General features: G+C 55.4%; 8 protein-coding genes and 2 non-coding genes across 10 annotated transcripts; 8 read left to right on the forward strand and 2 right to left on the reverse strand.

Annotated features, from left to right (window-relative positions):
* Nucleotides 1–1009: 1009 nt before the first annotated feature.
* On the forward strand, nucleotides 1010–2119 carry ColSpa_09167 (T-complex protein 1 subunit alpha; the record flags this gene model as incomplete). The annotated part of the gene is made up of 3 exons (XM_049275379.1): nucleotides 1010–1090; nucleotides 1170–1694; nucleotides 1757–2119. The coding sequence occupies 3 exons, from the start codon at nucleotides 1010–1012 to the stop codon at nucleotides 2117–2119; spliced, it is 969 nt and encodes a 322-aa protein (XP_049131336.1).
* Nucleotides 2120–3008: 889 nt separating this feature from the next.
* ColSpa_tRNA_249 lies at nucleotides 3009–3112 on the forward strand. The gene is made up of 2 exons: nucleotides 3009–3046; nucleotides 3077–3112. It is a non-coding gene; the product is annotated as a tRNA-Val (tRNA).
* Nucleotides 3113–3120: 8 nt separating this feature from the next.
* ColSpa_tRNA_250 lies at nucleotides 3121–3212 on the forward strand. Its single transcript has 2 exons — nucleotides 3121–3156; nucleotides 3177–3212. It is a non-coding gene; the product is annotated as a tRNA-Ala (tRNA).
* Nucleotides 3213–3923: 711 nt separating this feature from the next.
* ColSpa_09168 (mitochondrial import receptor subunit tom70) lies at nucleotides 3924–5994 on the reverse strand (the record flags this gene model as incomplete). Its single annotated transcript, XM_049275380.1, has 3 exons — nucleotides 3924–4162; nucleotides 4214–5657; nucleotides 5803–5994. The coding sequence occupies 3 exons, from the start codon at nucleotides 5992–5994 to the stop codon at nucleotides 3924–3926; spliced, it is 1875 nt and encodes a 624-aa protein (XP_049131337.1).
* A 1845-nt stretch (nucleotides 5995–7839) lies between these two features.
* On the forward strand, nucleotides 7840–8744 carry ColSpa_09169 (uncharacterized protein; the record flags this gene model as incomplete). The annotated part of the gene is made up of 2 exons (XM_049275381.1): nucleotides 7840–8549; nucleotides 8618–8744. 2 exons carry the CDS (start codon nucleotides 7840–7842, stop codon nucleotides 8742–8744), a joined length of 837 nt encoding a protein of 278 aa, XP_049131338.1.
* A 1342-nt stretch (nucleotides 8745–10086) lies between these two features.
* On the forward strand, nucleotides 10087–11570 carry ColSpa_09170 (aspergillopepsin-1; the record flags this gene model as incomplete). Its single annotated transcript, XM_049275382.1, has 3 exons — nucleotides 10087–10479; nucleotides 10532–11401; nucleotides 11460–11570. 3 exons carry the CDS (start codon nucleotides 10087–10089, stop codon nucleotides 11568–11570), a joined length of 1374 nt encoding a protein of 457 aa, XP_049131339.1.
* Nucleotides 11571–13738: 2168 nt separating this feature from the next.
* ColSpa_09171 (uncharacterized protein) lies at nucleotides 13739–14365 on the forward strand (the record flags this gene model as incomplete). Its single annotated transcript, XM_049275383.1, has 1 exon — nucleotides 13739–14365. One exon carries the CDS (start codon nucleotides 13739–13741, stop codon nucleotides 14363–14365), a length of 627 nt encoding a protein of 208 aa, XP_049131340.1.
* A 457-nt stretch (nucleotides 14366–14822) lies between these two features.
* Nucleotides 14823–15887, forward strand: ColSpa_09172 (uncharacterized protein; the record flags this gene model as incomplete). The annotated part of the gene is made up of 1 exon (XM_049275384.1): nucleotides 14823–15887. One exon carries the CDS (start codon nucleotides 14823–14825, stop codon nucleotides 15885–15887), a length of 1065 nt encoding a protein of 354 aa, XP_049131341.1.
* Nucleotides 15888–16907: 1020 nt separating this feature from the next.
* ColSpa_09173 (uncharacterized protein) lies at nucleotides 16908–17312 on the reverse strand (the record flags this gene model as incomplete). Its single annotated transcript, XM_049275385.1, has 1 exon — nucleotides 16908–17312. The coding sequence occupies one exon, from the start codon at nucleotides 17310–17312 to the stop codon at nucleotides 16908–16910; it is 405 nt and encodes a 134-aa protein (XP_049131342.1).
* Nucleotides 17313–22916: 5604 nt separating this feature from the next.
* Nucleotides 22917–25660, forward strand: ColSpa_09174 (protein NBR1; the record flags this gene model as incomplete). The annotated part of the gene is made up of 2 exons (XM_049275386.1): nucleotides 22917–23039; nucleotides 23219–25660. The coding sequence occupies 2 exons, from the start codon at nucleotides 22917–22919 to the stop codon at nucleotides 25658–25660; spliced, it is 2565 nt and encodes an 854-aa protein (XP_049131343.1).
* Between the last annotated feature and the right edge of the window lie 474 nt (nucleotides 25661–26134).

Raw genomic sequence — 26134 nt, forward strand, 5'->3', positions numbered from 1 at the left:
CGTTGATGAGAGACAACTGCAAGTATTCGTAGCCGCAACCCGTTCATGGTGGCTATTTTTGGCGGGATTGAAGATTACATCTGCCGCCGCCGCCACTCAGCCCGTTTCAAACTGCATTCCCATTCGACAAAGTTGTCAATGGTCACCTGTTCGGCCGCGAAATGGCTGGGTAGCTCCTAAGCGGGAGAGGGAAGACGGGCATGTTCGGACCCAGGTGCGAGGGGCAGCTCCAGCCTCCCACCCAACACCCAGGGAGCGACCTCCAGCGCTGCCCACCGCCGTCGGACGGCCCCCCCCCCCCCCCAAAGGTGCGTGAGACATTGCTAGGGGTGAGCTCGTCCGTCCCTACGGATACCGCAACAGAGAAGAACATTGCGTCCCGTGTATAATAATAAGCTTCGCCCCGCCCGTCGGCACAACATGCTCTGATGTCACTGACCCTGTGTTCGCTTCATCCCATTTCCGTCCCCAACCAACTTGCGCTTCTACCGAATATTAGTCTTGTCGCAAAAGCAACCTGGGAAGGGGGTGTGGACTGCATCGAAAAAGCGCCTCATTTCAGAAGGGGACGCTGCCTTCCAAAGCTTGTTTGTTTGTTGCCCTCCCGTCAGTGTTTTCCTAGGGAAGAAGGGGAAGAAAAAAGTAGGGACCCCCGGGAAGCAGATCGGCCAATCCTACCCACTTGCGCCCCGTTCACCAGTGTCTCCATCCAACCACGAACACAGCCCGGAGTATCCGCTCTGACAGGTCCCGGTGCCTGATTGGGTCCGTCCTCACTGTCATTTCAGCGTCTCTCCAGCACTTCCCAGTTCCTGTCAGCGCCCGGAGGTCCAACGTCATTTAACCCGGCGACCAGACATCAGCCGAAATATCCTCTCTCTTCGCACCACCACAACACTCTCACGAGAGGCCCGACTCAATCACCCTCCCCGTTCACAGTCCGGTCATTTGAATACTGTGGCTCGAAACGCGCTGTCCATCATCACATCGACGGTAGCTTATAGGCAAGATGTCGTACCAACAGTATAACCAAAACCCTTACGCCCAAGGCCCTCAGGCCGAGGACGGAAATGGCTACGACCACCAGCAGGTCTGTCGCCCTCTCAATTGCTTTCTGCTCCGGCTTGAAAGCGCAAATTGTCTGTCGCAATCACTGACACTTGCAACAGCCGCAATATGGCCAAGGCCAATACGAAATGCAGCCTTACGGAGAGGCGGACAAGTACGCCGAGCAGCCCGCGCCCACCGCCATGAGCCAGCAAGACTTCCTTCAGCGCGTGCAATACCTCCGCTCAGAGATCCAGGGCCTCACGTCTGATATTGAGAACATCGCCCAGCTGCACCAGCGTTCTCTCTCCTCTCCCGACAACAGCGCCAGCTACCAGCTCGAGCAGGCCGTCTCGGCGACGCAACTCCGCAACACGGCAGTCAAGGACGGCATCAAGGCCCTCGAGAAGGACCTGACCAAAACACGAGACGGATCGCGCGCGACAAAGACCGCCCAGCTCAACTCGCTGAAGAACACGTTCAAGTCCGAACTCAACAAGTACCAGCAGATCGAGCAGGACTACCAGCGCCGTTACCGCGACCAGATTGCCCGCCAGTTCCGTATTGTCCACCCGGATGCGACGGAAGCAGAAGTCGAAGAGGCGACGCAGATGGACTGGGGCAACGAGGGTGTCTTCCAGGAAGCGGTAAGCTTTAGAATGCTCCTCTGAGCGGTTTCCATGATCTGCCGGCATCGTTGTACTGACAGCATAACCAGCTCAAATCAAACCGAACAGGCCAAGCCAACTCCATCCTGGGCAACGTCAGGGCCCGCCACAACGAGCTGCAGCGCATTGAGAAGACGCTCATCGAGCTGGCCACGCTCTACCAAGAAATGGCCACGCTCGTCGAAGCCCAGGAGCCCGTCGTCGAGGCCGCCGAGCAGAACGCTCAGCAGACGGTCGACAACATCCAGAAGGGTAACGAAGAGGTCGAGACAGCCAATGCCCATGCCAGGAGGCGCAGAAAGCTCAAGTGGTGGTGCCTGCTCGTTGTCGTGCTCATTATTATCGCCATCGCGCTCGGTGTCGGTCTGGGTGTCACCTTGACCAAGAACTCGACTGGCCAATAAACAGGCCGACGTGCGGCGTTGTTCGAAAATGCATCACAACAGTGGGAAGAAAGTAATTTGAGCAGGGGGCCGGGCCGGGCTTCGACTCGGTCCCGCATGACAGAAAGGGAAAGCACTTTGTAAGAGGAGTGCTACGATATTTAGATTTCATGACCATGGCCCGGACTGGAGGAGGCACTAATCAGAGCATGCACACACAAAACCAGCTCACCTCCGACGAAGCCACGATTTGCCGCCGCGTATAGGACTCGGCGGCCTCCTTGATTCCCCACCAACGGTTGACTTACTGTACGCATACTCTTCATACGATCAGACGGATTGGGGGTTCTTTGGGAGTACACTTTTTTTTTCTGTATCTATTCAAGGCGTTCCCTTCTCTCGTCCATTGGATGAGATGAGTTGGAATCGGGGGAAGGGGACCTGATATTTTTTTTCTCCCCCTAGTACGTATCGCACATTGGCGACCAGTTACGAACCTGCATCACGATATCCGCCTTGCTACCTCTCTCTCAGTGCTCCCAAGTGAACCGTTCTCTCGAAATATACAACCGTTAGGTATATCCCCGGCCCGCAAGCCCTGCCTATCAACATCCGCCCTACCTCAAGCCATGGCAGCCATGCAAGCACCGGGCTGGTCTAGGCCCCAAGTCGGTCCTGTCCAACATGCCGCACCCCCGGTCTCCGTCCCGCCGTCCGTGTAAAACGGCTCCCCCCCACCAACGAAATTTTGCACTCACGATGCCACCCCCATGCACGCACGTTTGCACATCCACTCTCTCTCCCTCTCTCACATGCAATTCCACCCACACCCAGCCCCGAACCCTGCCCTAGAAGCCAGCGCCCGATCCCTCATGAGCATCTCCCCCTGGCACCCTCCCCAACAAATCATGGTCTGGTGGTGTAGTTGGTTATCACGTCAGTCTAACATCCTATCGGTTCACCTCGACAGGTTGAGCACACTGAAGGTCTCCGGTTCAAGTCCGGGCTAGATCATCACCGTTGGGCGATTGGTTTAGTGGTATAATGACCGCTTAGCAAGGGAATTATGTCCCGGAATTGCGGTAGGTCCTGGGTTCGATTCCCAGATCGTCCATTCTTTTGCCGGTTTCGTGGTCGTTGTCTTTTTGGCGGCTTGCATGTGAGGATTGTTGACGTTTTTGGAGGTGTTATCAGTGTGCGGTGAGGCCATCACCACGTGTGAGCGAGCGAGGGCAGATGCCGAGACGTGTGAGAAGGCACGTACTACTACATATGGCGCCATGAAGGAAGGAGCCCTTTTACTTGTGCGAAGAGAGCACTTTTGGCCAACTAGGCAGTTCGTCGTTGGCATGGACACAGCGCAGAAGGATGCTATGTTTGGGTCATTGCGCGACAAGGCCGGTAGCAGGTCAGGTTGCTTGGTGATTCAAGCCACTGTCCACTGGACAGACGAGACAAGTAGTGGGTGTGGAAATGGTTACAGATGACAATGGACTAGTTCTACAATGCTCTCACCAATGTACGCAGAGTGAGGGAAGTCGGATTATGTACAACGTAAAGGGTTCGACCCATGCCTCCCAGCCGTTTGTAGCCTTGGACTTCACCCTCCTTTCCTAAAGCTCCCCTCGCCCGGCCAACAAAAAGACACGACACAGCGAAACGGGCGACTTGCCCGCTCTGATATTTTCCCCTATTACCAACCAGGAACCCAATTGTCCAGGCGATCCGCTCCCCCATGTGCTTGGGAGCTGTGTTTCTCTCTTCTTACACGACGACACCAGTGGGTGAGTTTTACACGTTTCTTGTTCACAAGTTCATTGGCTCTTTACCGAGGCATGCCACCCGGGCCGATGCCTTGAAGCTTGGCCGCCAGCTTCGGGTACTTCTCCTGTACCTGGAGCTGCGTGCGTGTCGCCTCAGCGTAGGACAGAGCGTTGACGATCTCGCCCTCGGTGCGGGCGAGCTCTGCGGCACGCTCAAAGTACTTGAGCGCCTCGGTGACCTTGCCCTGCTGCAACAGAAGCTGGGCCATGGTCGCAACGGCAATGTCGCACTCGGGGTCGACTATTGGGGGGTTAGTGCAAGTAACTAAGCGTGAGTATTATTTTTACTTACTAATGAGCGCCTTCTGGCACAGCTTCTCGGCTTCGCTGAAGTCCTGCTTCCATTGGAAGAGGGTGAGAGCCTTGTTGATGAGAGGAAGAACGTTCATAGCCATGGGCTTCGTCTTGGACTCCATGTCGATGGCGCTGTCGAACTTCTCAATGGCTTCCTGGAAGTTGCCCTGGTCAAGGAGCAACTCGCCGTAGTAGTTGTAAACATCGGGGACCTCCTTAAAGTTCTTGATGCAGCGGCGGAAGGTGGACATGGAAGATGCAATAGAGCCCATCTTGTACTGGGTGACGCCGAGCTGGATGTGGGAGAAGATGAAGTCCCGGTCTAAATCAATCGACTTCTGGTAGTCCTTGGCAGCGTCGGAGAACTCGCCCTTGATGAAGTGGAGCTGGGCGCGGTGGTAGTAAATGTCGGGGTCCTCGCTGTTCTGCTCCATGGCCTTCTCAAAGTCTTCAGCTGCCTTCTCGGGAGCGCCAAGCTCGAGGTTCATGCTGGCGCGCTTGATGTAGCTCTGGGTCATGGAGGGGTCCAGCTCAATGCTCTTGGACAAGTCAGCCATGGCGTCGTCGTGCTTTCCGAGCAGGCAGCTGAAAGTGCCGCGGAGGTTGTAGGCCAGAGCCTCAAACTCGCCGAGGTCGCCCAGCTCCAGGGACTTTTCAAAGGCGGCTCTCGCCTCCTCATAGCCATCACCAGTCTTCTTATCCAGAGCTCTCAGGCCAAGCTGCAACTGACCCTTGCCGGTGTCCTCGGACAGAACAACAGAGTCCTCCAGGCCGGCCGGGCGAGGCTTGACGCGGAAGCTCTGGAGATAGTTGCCAACGAAGGTATGACTGGGCAGCTTGTTGGGGCGGTTGGCCATCATCTCCTGGGCCTTCTGCTCGGCGAACTTCTTAAGCAGACGCTCAACAGACTGTGCGCTGCTCTCGTTCTTGAAGCTGTCGATAATGCACGAGGCAGTAAAGTCGAGCAGGGCCTCGCCGTACATCTTAAGGTGCTCGTAGGCATTAGCTCGGCGGTTCAGGGCCTTGACGTATTCGGGGTCGAGGTTGATAGCGGCAGTCGTGTCTTCGACAACCTTGTCCCAGTTGCCCAAGGCATTGTAGCAGGCGGCGCGGTTAGAGTAGAAGATGGGGTTGGCCTTGCAAAGGATCGCCTTCGAGTAGAGGTCGATGGCCTTGTTGTAGTCCTTGCTGCCATAGGCCTGGTTGCCGACATCCTTCAACTTGGCGGCGTACTGCTCTCGCTGTTCGACGGTGAAGCTCGCGACGGTGTTCTCGTCGATCTCGGGAAGTTCATCGACGGTCTCGACGGCTGCGGCCTTGGGTTGCGTAGGGGCTGCAGCCTCTGCAGGTGTGGGCTGCTTCTCTGCCTCAGCAGCCTTTCGTTCGGCCTCCTTTCTTTTCCTTCTCTCCTTCTTGCTCAGCTTTGGTGTCGAGTCCTTCTTCTACATTAACAGTGGGCGTCAGCTTCAATCTTGTCGAGAACGATCCAGCGCCGGCAATGTGCGCCAAGATCTCGGCAATAACGGCTGAAAAATTGGATCGCATGACGACAGGCGTCGCGAAAAGGAGATGAGATGGATGACGTACGGAGTCGCTGTTGAGGAAGTAGATGACACCGGCACCAGTAGCGACGACGGCGACACCAGCGGCAGTGTAGACAATGGCCTTGTTGTCCGAGGCCCAGGTGGTGATGCGATCCCAAAGGCCAGAAGACGAATCAACGGGGATAACAGTCGGCGGGCTGGCCATGGGAGGCACGGACGGCAGGGGATTCGACATTTTAGCAATTGGCCGAAGCAATTGGCAAAAGAGAATAAAGGTATCAAGGGAGTTACAGGAAGAAAAGTCGCGAGGTCGAAAGGAAGGGAATTAATGGGCTGACCAGCTTGGTCGATGATGTAGAGGGTTGCAGGAGCTGCAGGTTGGTTGGTGTTGCTATTGCTGATGCGCTGGGCCAGGAGCTTCCGAGCAGTAGCCGCAGACGAAAAATTATTGCGCGACGGGAAGCTCGTGAGGAGTTTTTCCGGGCAGTTGCCTCTGGGCTGCTTGCTGTCATTCACCAAATCACCTTTGCCTCAGGCGATTTAAGAGTGGGGGCGCAAGGGAGGGTCGCCTATAAATCTGCACACTACGTAACCAAAGAGGGTCCACGACGTGCTCGGAGCAAGGATGCGTTGGTCAGCCACAATGTGATGATACTTTGGTACTTCGACCTGGCAGCCGGGAAGGCTGCCATCGCCATGGTAAACATAAGTGCTCGGTCTCAATCAACAGTAATTTCTCGCTTTCTCCCTGCTTCTCTTTGATTCAACAGTTGCAAGTGCCTGTTATGCTAGGTTTACATTCGGAATGGGTTCAATGCGTCTCAAATACAGAGAAGGGAGTGTTCTCACAGGCGTTGTTGCAAGATGCCATTCTGGACCGGCTGTCTTGGTTTGTCTACATGCACTTTCAGTCGGCACCTTGTGAGTCATGTCGGTGGCATACAGAGACGAACACTAGCTCCCGTTAATATGCTTCCTCTTATTGCTATTGCGGCATTTGAACAACACAACAATCGTTAATATCGAAGCAGACAGAGATGGAAAACCAGGGTGGAGGCGGGCAACTGGAATACAGCCTTTTCTAGTTGTCATTGCTTGTCTCACTTCATCTGAATTTCAACCCCATCAACTCTGTATCGCTTAGCTGCAAAACGACAAGATCTACAACGTGAACACCTCTTACTCCCACGCATCTAGAAAGATACGATCTCTTCTTATGAGGTATTTTCACCAGGATAATCAGACTACGGATAAGTCAAACCTCGTCTAGATTGAGGTGGCACGGCAGAGATGGCGATGACTATCACGACAACTTGCTCTAGAATAGTTTATGGTATTAGAGGTTGTACTTACTTTTCGAGTTGGTAAGCTATGCTTAGAACATCTCAAATGGCTTCACAGGCCGCTTAGCGATCTAGAATATCTGTGACGGATGCATTGTAAATGGCTCATAGAGAACAGCATGTTCTTCTATTCAACATCTGCTCCGGGCGGCATTAGTTCTTCGCCGCGTCACCGATCTTGATCGTGGCGTCCCAAACACCAGCACTGCTTTCACATGCCCACCCTTGTACCAAACCTCATGTCTGTTTGAGTCTTGCATTGTTAGATTTCACGGCGTTCAGCGGAATAGGGCATGTGACGACTTGAAATCGAAAGTGTTTGAACCACTACCCCATAAGCTCATTATGATGTTCATGCTTGATGAGGTACGAAGCAAACCGACAATCGGGAGTGGTCTGCGTAAGACAGAGCGACTCCCTTATGTAATCATTGCGGCAAATCTTTATGGCGCAAGTATTTTCCGCCCAGCGGGTTTTAACTGGCAGCTCTCGGTCGTTTGCGCAGTAATTACTCCAAGTCCAAGCGACTTCTACAGCATCTTTTACAGTTTTCCCCTGGCGCTTGAGGCCAAAAATGTTGTTCCTCGGTATGGAATTCTGAAAAGAGCTCCGAATTCACAACCTCAACCAAATCATCATCTTGCTCGACTACCTGACCAATAGTCGTCTAAGACCTAAAAGCCTACTACTACTGTGCAACATCATCCGAATTCGGCTCCACAGCACTCGTTACCACCATGTCCAACGACTTCCAGCTATTCACTTCTCTTCGGTATGACCCAGGGCTGATAGGAGTGCCCAAAAGGCGCCTGGCTAATGCGGGGTGGAACGCCAAAATGACCTCACCATTCTACATGCTGGACCTCCACCGGGATCGGATGCTGCGAGCTGCCACTCACTGGAACTGGACCCCTGCCATCGAAACCATCTCGGGCTCGGCCGGCCTCCAAAGGCTGACTGAAGCGATTGAGTCTTTCTTAGCCCAGCATGGAAAGGACACTCCTCTCAGAGTCAAGGTTCTACTGAGCTCGGAAGGAAACCTCAGCTGCGAAGCATCAACCGTACCCGCGGTGCCTTTGGAGAACCTTTTCCCGGAACGGCTTCCACCTCCAGGAAGCTCTAAGCAGGCTGGAGTCCCGTCTGAAGAATCACCCATGGAGGTAGTGATTGACAAAACGGGGACACCGCAATCAGAGTACACCCACTACAAGACTACAAAACGAGCCATGTACGACACCGCACGAGACCGTGAGAGAATCGCCCCAGCAGACCGTAAGGAAGTCCTCCTTGTCAACTCGAAAGATGGCAACATCATGGAGGGTAGCTTAACCACTCCGTTCTTTTGGAGAAACGGCAGGTGGGTCACCCCGCCAGTGTCTGCCAAGTATAGCCCGGATAATGGCAGCGGCGGGCAAGACGGGACCACCCGCAGATGGGCACTCGAACGGTAAGTCATGAGCTCCGCACCTAGCATGCCTCACTTTGATGGACTGTACTTTAGGCTAACCGAGATAGTGGTCTGGCCGTTGAAGAGGAGGTCAAGGCTGACAGTGTTGTGAACGGAGAGCCATGCTGGATCAGCAATGGTGTCCGCGGCTTTACCTTTGGGAAGCTGCGGCTCAACTCTGCCCAAGAGGGTTGAAGCTGAAAAGGCCGATGGCTTGCGGTTCAGTTCTAGCACAGGAACCATGAGTTGCTAACTGCGTGGGATCTCTTTGCCGAAGTCGAGAGTTTCTCGCAATAGAGGCCACTGGGTTCTCGCCAGCTATTGGTCGTGCTACATCACACCCATCCATCCATCCATCTTGTTGTCCAGTCTCCAACCTTGTGCCACACTATTGCTAACATGGCAAGCCAAAATGAAACCTTCAGTCAGAACTAAATGAGATAACCTTGATAACATGCAATCTTATCTTTAACCCCCGTCTCGGCCTGAACAGAAGGCCTCGTCTACTTCCCAGTTCTTGTAACGTGCTTGGCAGGGCATCCAGGAGTCGGGAGTCGATCGACGCCAAGACGGGACATGGCCCGCTAAGCTTATCCCTGCCCCGAACCACCGTGCGGCAGTCCCTTACATCATCGCCGGCGGGGGAGACCTCATCCCGTGGCTGATTTGTTCGTTCACATCAACTCATCTAACCGGCAATCAAGGATTTCGTATTGCTTTGGTCATGGGACTGTTTTGTATGTGCTGGCCATGATGCTGAACCCCAATGGCGCCTTTGATCAAGAGACCCAGGGGTACGTCCTGGAGAATTCAGCCGGACGGAGCTGTGACTGAGAGGAACTCCAAGTCTGTAAACCCGCTAAGCAACGGACTGTTAGCATCACTTCGCTCGCCTATCTAAGCAACATCTCATTATTTGGCCCGAGTCGGCTCAACGTAGACTCCACCGGCAAACTGAGCCCCTCTTCTCCTTTTTCAACCTGCCTCATCGGGATGGCCCGAGGGTCGACTCGTTCTCATCCCCTTCAGAAAGCTCGAGAGCACGGGCAGAAGGTCCGAATGCGCTGTTGCGAACGATCCGTTTCAAGCTTGCAGTTGCACCGCCCCACCTCCACTACCTTGCTCAGAACTGTCACACTTTCACTGCCGGCATGAGCTCTTCCCATGGCAAAACACAGCTTGATCCCGGCCCTGTTCAGCTGAGCCGTCGTCAGCCAAACGATAGCTTGTCATGTATAAGACCTCCTGGTACCAGTGCATGATTGACGTCCCATGCCCTGGGTGACACCTCATCCTTATCGCCCTGCAAGCGCTTGTCGAGCAGGTTTACTTGCGGCCATCACACCTTCAAATCCAATAGCCCAGGTCCATCCAGTGCCGCGCTTCCGAGTCGTCATTTCTGCTTTCCTCACCGAAACGGTCAGGTATTTAATCTTCGTCCTAACCAGCCAGCTCTAGGGCTCGTCTCTCTTGACTGACAGCTCAACCCACTCGCAACCAATTCACAATTCAAAGTTTGTCGTATCGCATATTCAAAATGGAGGCATTTCTTCAAGCCCAAGCCAGATTCAAGTCGGCAAAGGGTCTTACCAAGATTCCTGTCGTCCCAAACAAGAACTACAAACGTCATGGCACAAAGTCATATGTCTATCTCCTGAACAAGTTCAAGTTCGAGCCGACGAAACCCGGCCCTTATGTCCAGACACGGAGAATGGCCCAAAGGGGACTCGCCGCCCCTGGCTTCAACGCGGCAGTAGGCGGCCGAGTCTCCATGAGCAAGGTTCTAATGAAGAAGGCGGCCGACGACCAGCATGGCGAAGTCACGGCTGAGGACCAGCAATATGACTCAATGTACCTCTGCGAGGTTTCCATCGGAACGCCGCCGCAAAAGTTCCAGCTGGACTTTGACACGGGTTCCGCCGATCTCTGGGTAACATTCTAATCAACGGGCCTGTTCCTGATGGTCACTAACACTGCACCAGGTGTTCTCAACAGAGCTCAGCAAATCCCTCCAGAAAAACCACAGCGTCTTCGACGCCTCCAAGTCCTCGACATTCAAGAAGCTCGAGGGGAAGACGTGGAAGATTTCGTATGGCGATGGCAGCTCGGCGTCAGGTGACTGTGGCACCGACAACCTCGTCCTCGGCGGGCTGACGGTCGAGAACCAGGTCATCGAGCTCGCCTCGCAGCTTGCGGCGCAGTTCTCCCAGGGCACAGGCGACGGCCTCCTGGGCCTTGCATTTAGCTCCATCAACACGGTGCAGAGCAATGGCAACCACAGCGACCCACAGGCCACGCCCGTCGAGAACATGATCGCGCAGAGCGACATCCCCAAGGACGCGGAGCTGTTCACGTCGGCGTTCTACAGCGAGCGCGACGAGGCCAAGCCACGGTCGTTTTTCACGTTTGGGTGGATCGATACGGACCTCGTCAAGGCTTCTGGTGAGGATATCCATTGGGTCGATATCGACAAGACGCAGGGGTTCTGGATGTTCCCCTCGGAATCTGCAAGCGTCAACGGAAAGGCCGTCGCGCAGAGCGGTAACAAGGCCATCGCGGACACGGGGACTACACTGGCTCTCGTTTCGGACGAGGTCTGCCAAGCGTTGTATGACGCGATTCCCGGCTCCAAGTACGACGATCAGCAGCAGGGCTATGTGTTCCCAACTAGCACCAAGGAGGAAGACCTGCCCGCGTTCAAGGTCGCCGTCGGCGACAAGGAGTTTGTGATCCAGAAGGAGGACCTTGCGTTTGCGCCAGCCAGCGATGGGTTCTGGTATGGAGGCGTGCAGTCCAGAGGCTCCAACGAGTTTGACATTTTGGGAGATGCGTTCTTGAAATCGATTTATGCGGTAAGTAATTCCAAAGAGCGCAGGTGTAGTGTAATGCGACGATGCTAACTTGTGGTAGGTTTGGGACCAAGGAAACACGAGGTTTGGATGTGTGCCCAAGATCGAGAAGACGCAGAACCTTCAACCTCCGTCTTCTCGAACTCAAGATAGCGAAGCACCAGATACCTGAACACCCCTGACCAAGTCGTGTTAGAGAACTTGTTTCCAGTTCATCGGGCTACACTCTGTGGTATATTTATAGCTGGCCTAGACGGGCGAAAGGAACTTTGAAAACATGATCACAAATACACGTTTAAGGTGCTGTCTTACAAACCCGGTCCCATTTTCGGTTGCCACTGTTGAATGAAAGCATCAAAAGTCGCCGTGAAAACATGATCCCCATGAATATGCAGGAGAGTATTCGGTAACTCCCCTTGCACTGGAGTAACGCCACGTCGTAGATAGGGTCAATGAAAGGACACGTGCGTTGGCAACCCTTTCATTGGGTGAGGTTTACTTGCGATGGCTTGTTTCTATACCTCTTTGAGTTGGGAAGAGGATTGTGGCTTCCACGATGCCATGTCCTGGCTAGAGATTGCCAGTATATCGCGATATATCTCGAGGGGCCAGAGACTTGTTCCGAACATAAAACGGTGTGATGAGCGAACAAATCCTGCAAGGGCCAACTCACATGTTCATTCCCATGTTACTTTTGTTGCAATGGCGAATGTGAACTTTTGATCACTAACGACTGCTGTCGGGAAATGCCTTATATGCTCTGTGGATGAGACCTCGATGGTCTGCCAAGATCATGAAGAATGCTATCCTGCACAGTCATTTTCACAACCAAGTCGTGGAACCCTGAAAATATTTGAGACTCTCTTTATTGATTGCCAGGGCGAATAGGGTCGTCACCCGACAACGACAACAGCAGTGCGGTCCCCTCATTCTTGGCTCTGGTCTAGGTTTGTTCGACTTCGAACCAATAGTTGTCATCTCATCCCAAGGTTGATGAGGCACATGGTGAGCACGGTGAACAGGGTTTTTGGTGCCAGCCCGCCAGATCCTGGACCGTCCCGGCGTCCGAGATTTGAAACGGCATGCCGGCGCATCACCCTGAAGGGTGGAAAGTGTCAGGCCATCGGTGCGGCATCAACAACGGTGGAGATGCTCGCAGGCCAGCATGTCGTATGACGACAAGACAAGTAGAGTTCTATCCAGGTTGGTGGAATGACAACAGTCTGAGGATGCAGAAGTGCATCTGCAGGCGAAAAAGAAAAGAAAAAGATACAGCCAGAGAGTTCCACGGGTGACTTGAGCTTGCACTTGACGAAACAAATCAAAAAGTGGGTCCGCCGAGCTCTGTGACGACCCCGGATTGGTGGAGAGGTTATTCTTGGAAGTCTGGTCAGGTCTCAAGTCTCTGTTCGGAGCAGCACCACCAGAGAGGACCTCCCAGCTCCAAGGAGGGTCGAGTTCTAGTGGGCTGCTCTGCTCCCCACAGCAGGCACGTCCAGCTGGTCCAGGCCCCAAAGCGGCCCCAAGCAGCGTCGTACCGATCCAAGGAGGGGATCCTACTGGCCGAGAATGCACTGGTGACTGGGAGGCTTTGGAGTTTAGGGGGGGAACACGGGCGCCCAACCGGTGGGAGTACAGCCAACACAGCGGGCATTGGCGGTGCGTGTGGTGTGCCTCAGCAGCTCCAGCCACGGGCCTGGGGAAAAATAAATAAAATAAAAAAATAAAAATAACACCACAATTCGTACTGGTCGGCAAGATCGACTGGTGTCTGTGAGGTGGCCCCGTCTCCGTCGTCCGTCCGTCTTGTCTTTACGTCGTCTGGCCGAAATCCCTCCCTTCCTTTCCTATCACCATCACCATCTCCACCCCTTGCGATTCCTCCTCGCACCCAAAACCCTCCTCCTATCCCAGGCTTCCCCTTCATCTGCTCTTTCATTAGAAGCAGAGAGGTCAGAGGAGACGACACGGGTTCGAGCTCAGCTAGTGTACGGTATTGCGTTTTTTCCCCTTCCGCTCTGCTGCTCTGCCCTCCCCACCACTGCACGACGAAGCTGTGCTGCTGCTTCCGCGGTTGTATTTTATTTAATACGCCTTTCTTGGCTCTCTGTTTGCTCCATCGCCCTCATTCTTCGCCAACCGCAGGGCGGTACTTGCTTTTCCATCTCTTCCATTCAACCGACCCCGGCAAGCATCGCATGATTGCCTCGACACCCTTCCGCCGCTTCCTCCGCTCCTCGAGCCTGCCCTCCCCGTCGTCAACCTGAGCATCGCCCGCGCTCTGCCAGCTCATCAGCCCGAGAAAGAGGTACAGGTAGCTAGCTCCCAGCAAGCTTCACCATGGCGGCTCCTCGACGCAGAAAGATTGGTCACAGAAGACGCATCGAGGACGAGGACGACGGAGAAGGTGGACCCGACCAGCTCGATCTCGATGATGACTCTCTGACCGAGGGTTCCATCGTTAGCGATGACCACGACCGCGGCAACGACAGCGATACAAGCAATATCGACGAGGCTTCTCCCGTCACCCCCAACCCTCGGAAGGCAGCTGGAAATGGAAATGCGAAGCCTGCTGGCCGGAGCGCCTCAGCCGTGGGCCCACAGACGACCAGCAAGGCCGTGTCCGATGCCGATGAGAAGCTCTCGGGTCTATCTATCAGCGACCAGCCCGAGCCTGACCAACAGGGACAACTCGACGGCGCTGCATCCCCGCCCAAGCCGTCTGCCCCTCTCGTCGTGAGCTCACACTCGTCACGCCCGACGGAGCCTGTCAATGAACGTCGTCGTCGGGAACACGAAGAATACAAGCGGAGAAGGGACGAGGACCCCGCCTTCGTCCCCAACAGAGGGGCCTTCTTCATGCACGACCATCGCCATGCCGGACCCTCTGCCAACGGCTTCCGACCTTTTGGGAGAGGCCGAGGACGTGGCCGTGGCGGGGGCATCGGGGTCCCTACGCACCGATGAAGTACGCCCAACAAGAGCCTTCTCGTCGTCACCCGGCTAACCCGAGCAGCCAACTGCACAGCCCGACCGACCCCCTGACGAGTGGCCAATGGGCCCATGATATGCACGAGGCTGTCGCCGAACCGCCGCCATCAAGGCAGCCCAGGCATGTTCCCGTTGATACTGAAGGCCCAGCTAACGGCAATGGCTTTATCCCAACCTGCCCGTCGAACCCCACCCCTATCAACAGGACACTGTCTACTGAGCGGCACATCGGCAACGTGCAGGTCAGAGTGTCTCTCCCCGTCGTGGGCAAGGCTCCGTCTGCCTTTGCGATGCCCGTCAAACAGTACACCAAGCTTCCGGATCACCGGCCACCCCTTCGTCGTGACAAGCCCGTCCGCATCTCCTTGCCCGACAACCCGCCCAAATACATCTTCCCTGCTGTCGACCGATCCTTCATTTTCATCCCCGGGCAATGCGACCCAACCAGCAGCGGACTCGAGGCAAGCCTCGTTCTGGTCTCGGCTCCATTGGTGGGTTTTCCAGACGGACCAGCGTCTTTGGCGGGAGCTATTACGGTAGTGCCTATTCCCCGAGTATTGCCCTCAGTCGGCGCTCCTCCCTCGCACCGGACGGACGGGATTATCTGTTCTCGCCTACAGGCTCTGTCATGTCGCGAGCTCCGATCCCCGTCGAAAACCCCCGACCGGTCGTTCGCCTGCCGCCTGCGAACCAGCCATTCATTGGGCAGGAGAGCTACCCTATGCCGATGCCCATGCAGCCGAACGAGACGTCCATCAACGATTTGCCGCAGCCGCAGACGCACCCGTTGCCCCAGAAGCCTGCGTTCCAGGAGAACCGCCCGAACCAGATACCCATGCACCAGCCTCGCCCTCAAAAGGCCGTCTCGGTCACGAACATTGAGTCGCCGACCCTCAACCAGGGTCCTCAAGCCTTCCAGCAGGCATTCCACCAGCAGGTCCCTGTGCAAGTTTCCAACGGCCATCCTCAGGACGCGCACTCACGGCAGCCGTCGTACCCCACGCAGCATTCTACTGGCACACCCCTGTCCCAGATCCCGGAGAGGGCGATCCACGCTGCTCCTTTCCAGCCGAACACCTTCCAGCAACAGAACTTCTACAACCAGCCCTACCCAATGATGCAGCAGCAACAGCCGTATTACTACCCCGGACAGTACAACGGCAACAATATGGGTCCGCCGGCCACGGCTACGTCATTCGTTCCATCGGGACAGCCGGGCCAGGGCCAAGGGTTCCCTCCCCAGGCCCAGCCGAACCCCGCGGCGACGCAAGCAAATGGACAGGCACCCACCGGACCCAACTTGGTCGCCCAAGAGGTCAACGGCATGGTGTACTATTACGATGCCACCCAGATGCCGCCCATGAACGCCTATCAGGGCTACCAACCCCCGCCACAGTTTGGCCCTGGTGTCAGCGGTATGGGTGGAATGGTGACGCCGAGTCCCGACGGGTTCTACTATCAACAACCAGCCCCTGGAATGGTGTACTACTCGCAGTAGGGTTGTGGGTAGCCGCCTTTCTAGGCTACTCCGTACCTCCCAACCCTTCCCCGTAATCCTTGTAATTCTCATTGTCGGCTCTCTAGCCGGCGCTATACCCTCTTCTCGTCGGACGGCTGGACGGGGCCAAAGGACAGGAGGAAATCCACAAAAAACTTGTCGGTGTTTGAACTCTATGATTATAGTATTGATAGGACTGAGCACTCTTGATCTGGGTTGAGTCGGTACAGTGTTAGGGGGATGGGTTTGCGAGGTGCTATTGTTGACCGTCGGGGAGTTTCTGAGTCTTTCCCGTTTCCCGAGTATGCTCGCTGGCATGTCTTGGGAAGAGGAGATGAGAGAGTTTCGTGGATGGCGTAGGGCCAGCGAGAGACGGTCGACAGCGTGGGACGAGCCAGCCCTCCGTGGTTTCTACAGCCTCGCCTTTTTCTCGAATTCAAGAAGTTCCTCCAACCTATCTCCACCCGTCCTACCCCTCTTTTGGGCTTTCCTTTTGCTTTTATATGCGTTTTTTGGCGTCTGCGATTTCGTTCACTTGTTATGTCTGCTTTTGATTGGGGGGGGTTCTGGTTTACAGATGCGGTGTTTTCGGGGAGGATGGTCGGAGATGCTTCACCAGCGAGGTTTTATGGCGGTTTTCTTTTTGAGCGTCTCTACGTTTACCTAACAAACCCCTTTTCTGACTCGGTTATGGTCGAGGTTGACCTAGACGTTCCTTTATTCGTTACAGATATTCCAAGGAGCAAGTGGTTATATCAAGCTGCTTCCCCCTCAACCGCCTGCCTGATCGTCCCTATTTTTCTTTGTTGTTACGATGGACCCCAATGATGCCTAGACCTTTTTGTCTCTCTTATGCTGGTCCCCGTTTCGCCTTTTCGTATCTTTTTTAGCTTATTTCAGATGCATCTGTGGGTTCCTGGGGAGAAGTTCCTTTTTCGCGATGGAAAAGTTTTCGGGTTGCTTGGCGGGGTTTCCCAGGGAAGGGTAACGGAGAAGAGAGAAGGCGGCAAGGGGGAGAGGTTACTGATATTCTTGGGAGCGGGTGATGCGGAGGGCGTACGGGGAAGGGGAGAGCGGGTTGCGGTTGGGAGACGTGGCAAAGGAGAGGAATGGCGGGTTCCGTCCATTCTGACACCTCTTGGAGAGGTTTTGGCCCCTACGATAGTCTATACCGTTTGCCTCCCATGCCGCCCTTTTGGTCGACGCAAGAGGCTCCGCGGTCACGTTGACGCGGCGTGGAAGGTAGTAGATGAGAAATGAGATGGTCCCGTTGTCGTCCGTTGCTTCTTTCACTTTGGTGTCTTGACATCGCAACATGGAGAGTTCCGTGATCACGCTGTCTGGAACCATATACAGGGCCCAGTTACATCTAGGCACTTTCCGAGCTGACCTCGTAGTGTTGGCATCGGGCTTAGCGACGTTCATCTGGGGTCAAGCATTGACGATGCTCTTGCTGCTCTCGGCGAGGAGACGCGTTTCAGTGGGCAGTGAGGCAACCGTTTTCAATATTCTTCCCGAGAAGGGGAAATCTTTGAGAGAGGAACGCTCTCTGTGCCGTTCCCGCAGGACTTTCTTCAGCAGTAACGATGTTCCTCTTGATATCTCAGCCCCGTATACTCGGCCAACCCACTCGTAAGCACGCACAACGCGCTCTACAGGAAACGCTGCAAAGTTTGGCTTTGTCGTCTTCTCAGGATATCAGGACATGACAACGACTGGAGCCTCAGCCTGCCGATATCAAGCGCAGGTAGGTCCCCGGTTCACAAGAAAAGGAGCTCGGACCGACGCCCTGGCACAGGGACAGCTCTTTCACGCGCCCCTGGAAGACAACCCGACCTAGAGCCGCGAGCCGACGGTCTGGGCTAACGTCTCGCCGACGATGAAAGCCCCTTTCATCGGGTCTCTAACCCTCCGCCTCCCGGTAGGCCTGTTTTTTTTCTTTGATCGTCTTTCTTCGCGTGCAGGAGGCGGGAGCTTCTTTCAGCGAAAGCGTGTCAAGGCAAAGGAACCCAATCGCTGGAAATGGACGAGCCCTCGGACTTCAGCAGCAACACAATGTGCAGGTTTGATCGGCATAGCGAGTTTTGGCAACATTAACTAGTCTTGGAGATTGGACGGGGGCGTCTTGCGCAAGGCTGCAGATACGAAAGCATCATGATGGACATCTTCTCTAACGTTCAATAATTCTGCATTGGTTCAGTCGATAGTGCAACGCACAGATGTGTGTCGTGTGCTCGACAGACGTTGCGTTTGGACATCGGCATATCCGTCTACTTGGATCCTGTCGCACAGGTTTCCGCAGATGACGGATGACGGGGTAACTTGACTCCCTTGTCTGAGGGGGTTTACGCGTACCCAGTCTCGTATCTGGCATGCATATCCTATCTCGACCAATTCCTGATCATATGTGCGACATGGCTTGATGACTTCTCTGTGCAACAGGATCCTACACATTCGGCGGAGGCTACGAGACAAGGTGGGAGAAACCAATCCGCTCCCTGGGAAACAGCAATCCTGAGATGCTGCGGCCCTTTGCCAAGGCTGCAATCCTGAAACAAGCCAGTCGAGAACCGGACGACTTCTCGTCTCCTTGGTCTTCGACTTGTTGAGGTGTGTCGAGGTGAGAAGACACCGAAGCGGCGGAGGGGGAACATGACGTACAAGATGTTCTGGGCCCCTCCTTTGTCTGTTTCTGCTTACTGCTTAGCCATGTGAGAGCCCACCACCACCACCACCGCCAGCAGGGGATGCGGGGAGGATGTTCCGCAGGTCAGGCTTTCAAGGTTCTCCATTGGAGGCGGCGCCACAGGCAGATGCATGGGACGACTGTGGAAGCTTAAAGACAGTTGTCTGTGCCTCTTGCTTGTTTGACGTAGCCTTTGTGCCTTGGATGGACATTGGATGGTTGAGGTGGCTGGTGGGGACGAGTGTACTATGTAAGGTGGGAGAAGCCGTTGTCTTTCTGCACGACAGAAGTGATGAGGTCGAGATCGGCAGGGTGGTCGGAAACTCGGCTTCGATCCGGAAGTACTGGAGGCTCGGGTCCGGAGAGGGGCCTCTCCTGTCCGGACTGCCCTTTTGGGACACCCTCCTAGGACCACCCACTTCTCACGTCGCTTGGAATTTTGCCGACCGAGCTTGCAAAATCAAAGGAACGTTTGTAATGCAAATGACAAGAACATCGTTTCTTGGCGTCCGCGACCGCTTTGGTGCGGTTAACTTTGATGGGAACCTTGGGAAAGGCGGGGGTTGAGTTCGCATGACTAGCATTGCTGGTAGCTGGGGGCTAGAGAGATAGTGTGCAACGTAGCGCTGCGATAACTGTATCTTCTTTGCCTGTCGAGGGCTTGGAAGCGAACAAGCAGCGCTCTCGGACCTGGAAGAACGGCCACTCGAGGACTCATCATCCCCGCCATCTGTCCCTGGACCAACCGATCAAGAGACTAAAGTTAAAACGGCAAACTGGCTGGACCGCATCTGCTGCGGCCTGTTTTGCCTTGCTCACCGAGAGCCCCCGCCCTCCCCTCCCCGCCTTTGTCGGAGCTCTGTCGTTGGTTAGCCGCTGCCGTCGCCGCAGGTTCCTCCTAGATGATGAGTTGGCTTGTCGGACATCGCCCCCTTGGACGACAGTTTTCTGGTGGCTGTTCGGTGTAAACCAGCCATCTAGAAAACACACGCAATTCATCCATCTCACAGACACTCGTCAGAGATAGTTTGATGCAATGTTGGCATCACTTAATCTTGATGGCCCGAGAGACGCATGGCAAGCCTGTCGACGATACCGATTGTCAAGAGCTGGAAAGCAGGGAGCTGGGAGTCGGATGATTAAGCCCAGGATGTACCCGTATTTGCTGGCTGCTTGCTTATTTCCTGTCCATTGACCTCAAGAAGGCTCTCTAACAGCAACGGATAAGAGGGCCACGTGAGCGAGTCAAGAGTAGACGGGCTTTTCCTGTTTGACCACAGCCCTTTGACTTGTCTTACTTCATTTTCTTCGGTACGTTCCAGGAAAGACTGGAGACCGCAGGATTGCGTGCTGCTGAGGCTGCCACGGCGTGCTGCGTGACTTGTGGTAATGGTGCTGCTTCGAGTAAAGGAGCGGCTCAGGTGACGGGCTGACTGGCGAACAGACTGTCCAGTGTCGTTGACCCGCCCCTCCTGCCACGCCGATCGAGGCCGACCACGCTGCTGGGCTCGCTAAGATCAGATGCTGTGGCTGCATGAGGTTGGTCCTACAAAGCGTTGAATAACGCATCAAGTGCAATGTTCATTCCGACGTCGAAAACCCCTTCTGCGGTGCACCAGTATTTCATGTCGTCTTGCATGGTCAACTGCGAGACACTTGGCTCCGGGGCAAACACAGCACTGGACATCCCTGGGCCAAACCAGGCACAGGGGACTGTTCGTCGGAGAAGTCGGGGTTGGATGGATTCTCGTCTATCTCAAAAGGAGGATGGCCGATTGCCCGACTGACCGGCCATGCAACTATGCAGCAAGCTGGTGCTCCGGCATCGCGATTCGTTGCATGAAGGCCCAGAGTCGACAGTGTCTGTAGTCCAAAGGGCGAGCCACCATGGTGACATGGCACGTCTGAACGTTGGATGTGGAATCAAGGAGAGCGACTGATGGAAGGAGTAGGGAGTCGAACTGGTCGTGATCATGCCGAGCGAATCCGGCGAACGAACCCCTATGAGTGCCTATGGCGGTGGTTTTGCATAGTCGAAGTGAGTAAACATAGGAACGACTCGCGGCGAGGCTCCAGTTCGCCTCATTCTAAGTCTGGTGTTTGCAGGGCAGTCCCTCGTCATGTGCCAATGGCCGGTGGCTATTGCGCCTTCGCCCAGGGTAGCTCGTAATGTATGAAAAGGGAGTCAGAGCCGGGGGCGTGTGGGTGCTAATCTGGGTAGACGAGGGGTGGGAAAAGGACGAGGCAAAGATACGGGAGGAAAGGAGTCGAACTGGATGAATGTAATGGGTTTCGTCAGTGCCTGGCTACCTGGGAATGGCAAAGACAGCCAGGGCAGGGAGGCGAATGCGATGACTCGACAGGTTCATCCAGAGAAATCTTTTGGACGGGCCCTACACATGAAGGAGGTCGAGGCCGAGATTGGGGCCAACAGGATTGGAGGAGCTTCGGTTGATGGGTGGAATTGTATCTGTAAGCTGTTCGGGTAGCTATCTCATTTGTCGTCGTAGTGGTTGCTGACCGCCTCTTTCGAGCTTGTTCTATGGCGATTATTGTTGTTCTTTTTGCCGCGTCTCTCCCGCTGTGGCGGTGGCCTTGGGTGGTGTGAAAGTGAATCGAGGGAGCTGAGATGAGGCGGCGCGCGCTGCCTGGTTGGCCGGCTTGCTGGCTTGCTGGCTTGCCTGTCGGACCCTCTGTCTCTGCCTGCGGTGACATGTGAGCAGTCGTGCTTCCCGAAGGGCGAAGGAGCACGGCCAGCGGCCAGCAGCCAGCCAGGGTTGCTAAGCAGAGACGGCGTGCGACGGTGAAAGATGCAGATGGCACTACGTAGGCCTGACACTTTGACGTGGGCCTTGGTTAGCGGTGTCTCGGCTCTCCCACGGTGAAGGCCATCTCTGCAAGCGTACCATGGGGTCCAGCCTTTCCGCGCTCTTGCATCTCGTCCTGCCCTGCTCTAACTCTGACTACCTTCAGAGTTCCAATTCCAAGAAACCATTTGGCGACTCGTCTCGCTCTCGCCTAAGCAACGGCAAGGGGGAGGAAAGATGCCGTGTCTTTGACTTATCAGAGGGGCTGCGCGGTGCCGTGTGTACCAACAGCAGTATTATCATTAGCAGGTTGCAATCGGTATTCGTGCCTTATCCACATCCTAGGTAGTGAGGTGAGTACGTACCTCTCGACGTGCGCTCTCGGAAGGTAAAACCAACTGTGACCAAGCCAGCCAGCCAACCAGAGGGCGCTAGCGCTTCCTCGCCCCTCTCTTTTCTTGCCTGGGGAAAGGCGGCCATCGATGGTAACTCTCGGGTACCGTGGGCTGCGAGCGTGCCCGCAGGTACCTTTTTTCCCACATCCACCCTCTCGACTTCTCCAAACCCCACTCCACTTGCTCGCCCTTCCCATTAACGGATCCCCGACACCGACTCGCCCAAACCCAGACCACCCCAGCCAGTCCCAGCACTCGACGAGGCAGATGGGCAACGAGTGAACCGTGAATAGGCAGTGGAGTGACGCTACCGCTTCCTGCCTGCCTGCCTGCCTTCCTTTCCCATCTTTGCCATCCATCATCACTCATCACCCCCCCCGTTTGAGGTGCTTCTGCCTCCCACCGCCTCGGTTGATCCTGTGCTGCCCTCAAAGTCCCCTTTCCCTTTGGTCCCCCTTCCCGGCCACCTACGGTTTCGGCGGCCTTGTCCTCTCGTTGCTTCTCGTACATAAGTGGCTCCGGATCCCCCTGGTGCCGTTCCAGTATCCCTCCAAAAGTCACCTGCAGCTTGCAGAAAAGCTATTTGTCCCCCAAGTAGCTCTCAACTCCCGTCTCACACACAGTTCAGAGGTCGACACTCCTCTGTACCTCCCGCCACAGACACGACGCAGAACGAACGCCGACGCAGACGCAGACGCATCATCCGCCTAGGCCTCTCCACCTCCACCACCTCCACCCACCCACTCCCAGGCCCTGCTCCAGTGCCTCCTTCCTCGTCTGCTCACCTTCCTACTCCACCTGACTGACCCCCGTCGTCTGGGAACTCACTTATCTCTCCCACACCCCGTCCATCCGCTTGGATTGCTCACTTCTCCGTCTGCCACCCGGACTGCTTGCCTTGTCCTTTCTTCACATTTCATCAACATCAATCGTCGACAATTACCACATACCCATCCGGTATCTGTCGACCAAAAACAAAAAAAAAAAGACGAATCTTCTATACCGACCGAGCGAGTCTCGTGTGCACCGTGCGTGGCCGCCCAGCAGTGAAACACCCGACAGAGCCGTCATCCCCTCCCCGCCCGGCCGACCGCGGGTTTCCCCTTCATCCATAGTCGCCGACTGCTCTCAATCGTTTACCATGGCGTCCTCATCAGCAACATCGCCAGACACCCAAGTCACCTTGAAGATCAACTTCGAGGGCATGACCCGTCGCCACAAGCTTCCTCTGCGTGATATGGGGCCAAGTACCCTCGAGGATAAGGTGCGTCATGCTGCTTCTAGCACTGCTCACCAGCCTGTCGTTCTTGATACTTCGTCGCTCGCTCAAGGCTCGAGGCCCATGTTGGCTGTCTCTCGACCTGGCGAAAGACGAGTATCTTGGTTGCTTCGTCGAGCTGTGCGGCCCTCTCCGAATGAGTAGGCTAACAACATCAACTATAGGTCCGCTCTCTCCTCGCTCTCACCTCTGACGCCAACGTCGTCCTCGAGAGATACTCTGATTCGGCTGGTTCGTACATCACCCTCGACAAGCAAAACGTTTCAGTCTACAAGCAACTCTACCGCGCTGCGAAGGCCAAGCAAAAACTCAAGCTCCGCGTCACCAAGTTGTCCGAGGAGAAGATGGCCCCTAGGCCAGTGTCCGTGGAAGATGTCCCGGAGTCTAGCACCCCCAAGGTCGAAGAGGAAACGAAGACTGAAGCCGTTGCGACACAACCCCTGGTCGATCTGAGGCAATCCAACGTTCTTGACACCGAGCCAAAGAAGGAACTGCCCACTAGCGACACCGGCCTTGACTTCGAGGCTTCTATTCTGGCCTCTCTCTTGAGCAGGCACGCCAAGATCAACGACGAAGAGGTGCCGACAGCTTCGGCTGATATCCCTGCTTCCGAGGGTATTACAGCTCGCGACCAGTGGTTTGCTAACGCCTCTGCTACTGAGAGCGCACCCCCGCGGGCTTCCTGGGGTCGCTGCCCTGCTTTGATGCACCCCAACACCAACTTCGCCGTGTGCTGCAACAGCTGTGACCAGACAGTTCCCGATGCTCACTACCACTGCTCCACCTGCGACGACGGTGACTTCGACCTTTGCCAAAACTGTGTCGACCAGGGCATCACTTGCTACGGTGCCGACCACTGGCTCATCAAGAGGATTGTCAAGAACGGCCAAATCATGAACAGCACCACGGAGACGATTGCCCCCAAGCCCAAGGCCAAGGTCGAGGAGCCTGCTCAACAAACTGTCAAGGCTCCCGCCAACATCAGTGAACTCCTCCGCCCTGTGTTCAACACCGCTCTGTACAGCATGCGCACCTGCAACTGCTGCGTGACGGAGCTGCCCGAGTCCAGCTTCCTCCACTGCACAGCCTGCGAGGACTTCGATTTGTGCCACGCATGCTTCGAGAAGGACCTCCACGGCCACAACCCTAAGCACCCCTTCGTCCCCGCTGTTGAGGGTGCCCACGTCCCTAGCCATATCGAGGTCAAGCTGGCGCCCGGCCGTAACCAGAGTCACAACGCTATCTGCGATGGCTGCGACAAGTACATTGCTGGCGTTCGCCACAAGTGCCTCGACTGCCCTGACTGGGACTACTGCGCTGACTGCATCGTGAACTCCAAGTTTGTTCACCCCAATCACCGCTTCGTTCCCATCTACGAGCCTCTCGAGGAGGTCCGCAGCCGTGCCATCAGCCGCTCTATCCACTTTGGCATTTGCTGCGACGGTCCTCTGTGTGCCCGCGCCCATGGCGCTCCGACCTACATTTCCGGCGTCCGTTACAAGTGCACCGTGTGCCACGACACCGACTTCTGCGCTAACTGCGAGGCTAGCCCTGCTAACACTCACAACAAGACTCATCCTCTTGTTAAGTTCAAGACGCCCGTTCGTCATGTTACAGTTACCACTACTGGCGAGCGTGGAGACGGCCAGCGTATGCAGCAGATGGGTGACCGCAATGTTCGTCGCACTAGCTCCCGCTCTACGGAGACAACTGCGAACGCTTCCATCAACGTTCCCCAGACTGTCGTCGACGTGAAGCCCACGGAGCCTGCGGTCAAGGAGGAGGTTGTTGAGAAGACCCCCGAGCCTGCGCCCGAGCCCGTCATCAAGGAGGAGATCGTTGAGAAGACGCCTGAGCCTGAACCGGAGATCAAGAAGGAGGTCGTCGAGGAGAAGCCTGCCCCCATCGTCGAAAAAGCTCTCACCGAGCAGGACCTCCAGGCTGTGTTCGTTCGTGACACAGTTGCTGATGGCACCGTCCTCCCGCCCAACCACGTGTTCGAGCAAACCTGGGTTCTCCGCAACGATGGCGATGTTGCATGGCCTGCTGGATGCTCCGTCAAGTTCGTCGGAGGTGACTACATGGGTCACGTCGACTCGAACCACCCTGCTGGTATCTCTGAGCTCGTTTCTGCCTCCGAGTCTACCGTCTGCTACGCGCCTCTTGCCCCTGGTCAGGAGTTTTCCTTCAATGTTCTGCTTCGTACCCCGGCCCGCGAGGGCAAGATCATCTCTTACTGGCGTCTGACGACCAATGACGGTCTCAAGTTCGGCCACAGACTTTGGTGTGATGTCAGCGTCCAGGCTCCCAAGCCCGTCGCCGAGGAGGCCAAGGAGGAGGCCAAGGATGTCCCTGTGGAGATGCAGAGCAGCAACATGATCTTCCCCAAGCTTGACAAAGAATCGCCGGTATCTAGCATTTACCAGGAAGTCAAGCCCGAGTCGGTCCCTGCCACTAGCTCCGAGGCGGAGGAGTTTGAGGACTGTAATGAGGAAGATGAGTGGGATGCCTCAGACGATGGCTTCATGACTGATGAGGAGTATGACATTCTCGACGCCTCAGATGAGGAGTTTCTCGAGGAGCAGCAGCGCAGACTTAGGAAGTGAGCTATGGGCTGTGTTTTGAGTTTTATTTTGCCACTGGATACGGAGTGATCGGTGGTCTCCTTGGGGTTCCGGCTTTCCTTGCATGTCTCATTTCATCAGGGCTTGCGGGTGTTTGATTTCATTTGGAACCTGTAAAAAGAGAGTGACTCGGTAGTTGGTGTCGACACGTGCTGAGCAGCAGTTGCCGGCGGTAAACGTGGAGGACCGATCACTCGTCTTTCAGGTGAGGTTGAGGCGACGCTCGTTTCACGACACTCTTCATGACAGATTACAGATTGGTACTTGTAGGTTTTAGGCAGCAATTAACCGTGACTATTTCAGCTCTTGGGCGTCTGACTGTGCATTGTTGCGATAAAATGTGAGCGGTGATAAGTGCACTGTTTCTTGTATGTGGTAAGAAAACTGCCTGGTATGCGATTTGGGAGGAGGAGTTGGAGTTACAAGTGCCCGCCCAAGTAACCGCACCCCTGTCGG

The sequence above is a fragment of the Colletotrichum spaethianum genome (genome assembly GCF_022836535.1).
Source record: "Colletotrichum spaethianum MAFF 239500 DNA, contig27, whole genome shotgun sequence".
Classification (NCBI taxonomy): Eukaryota; Fungi; Ascomycota; class Sordariomycetes; order Glomerellales; family Glomerellaceae; genus Colletotrichum; species Colletotrichum spaethianum.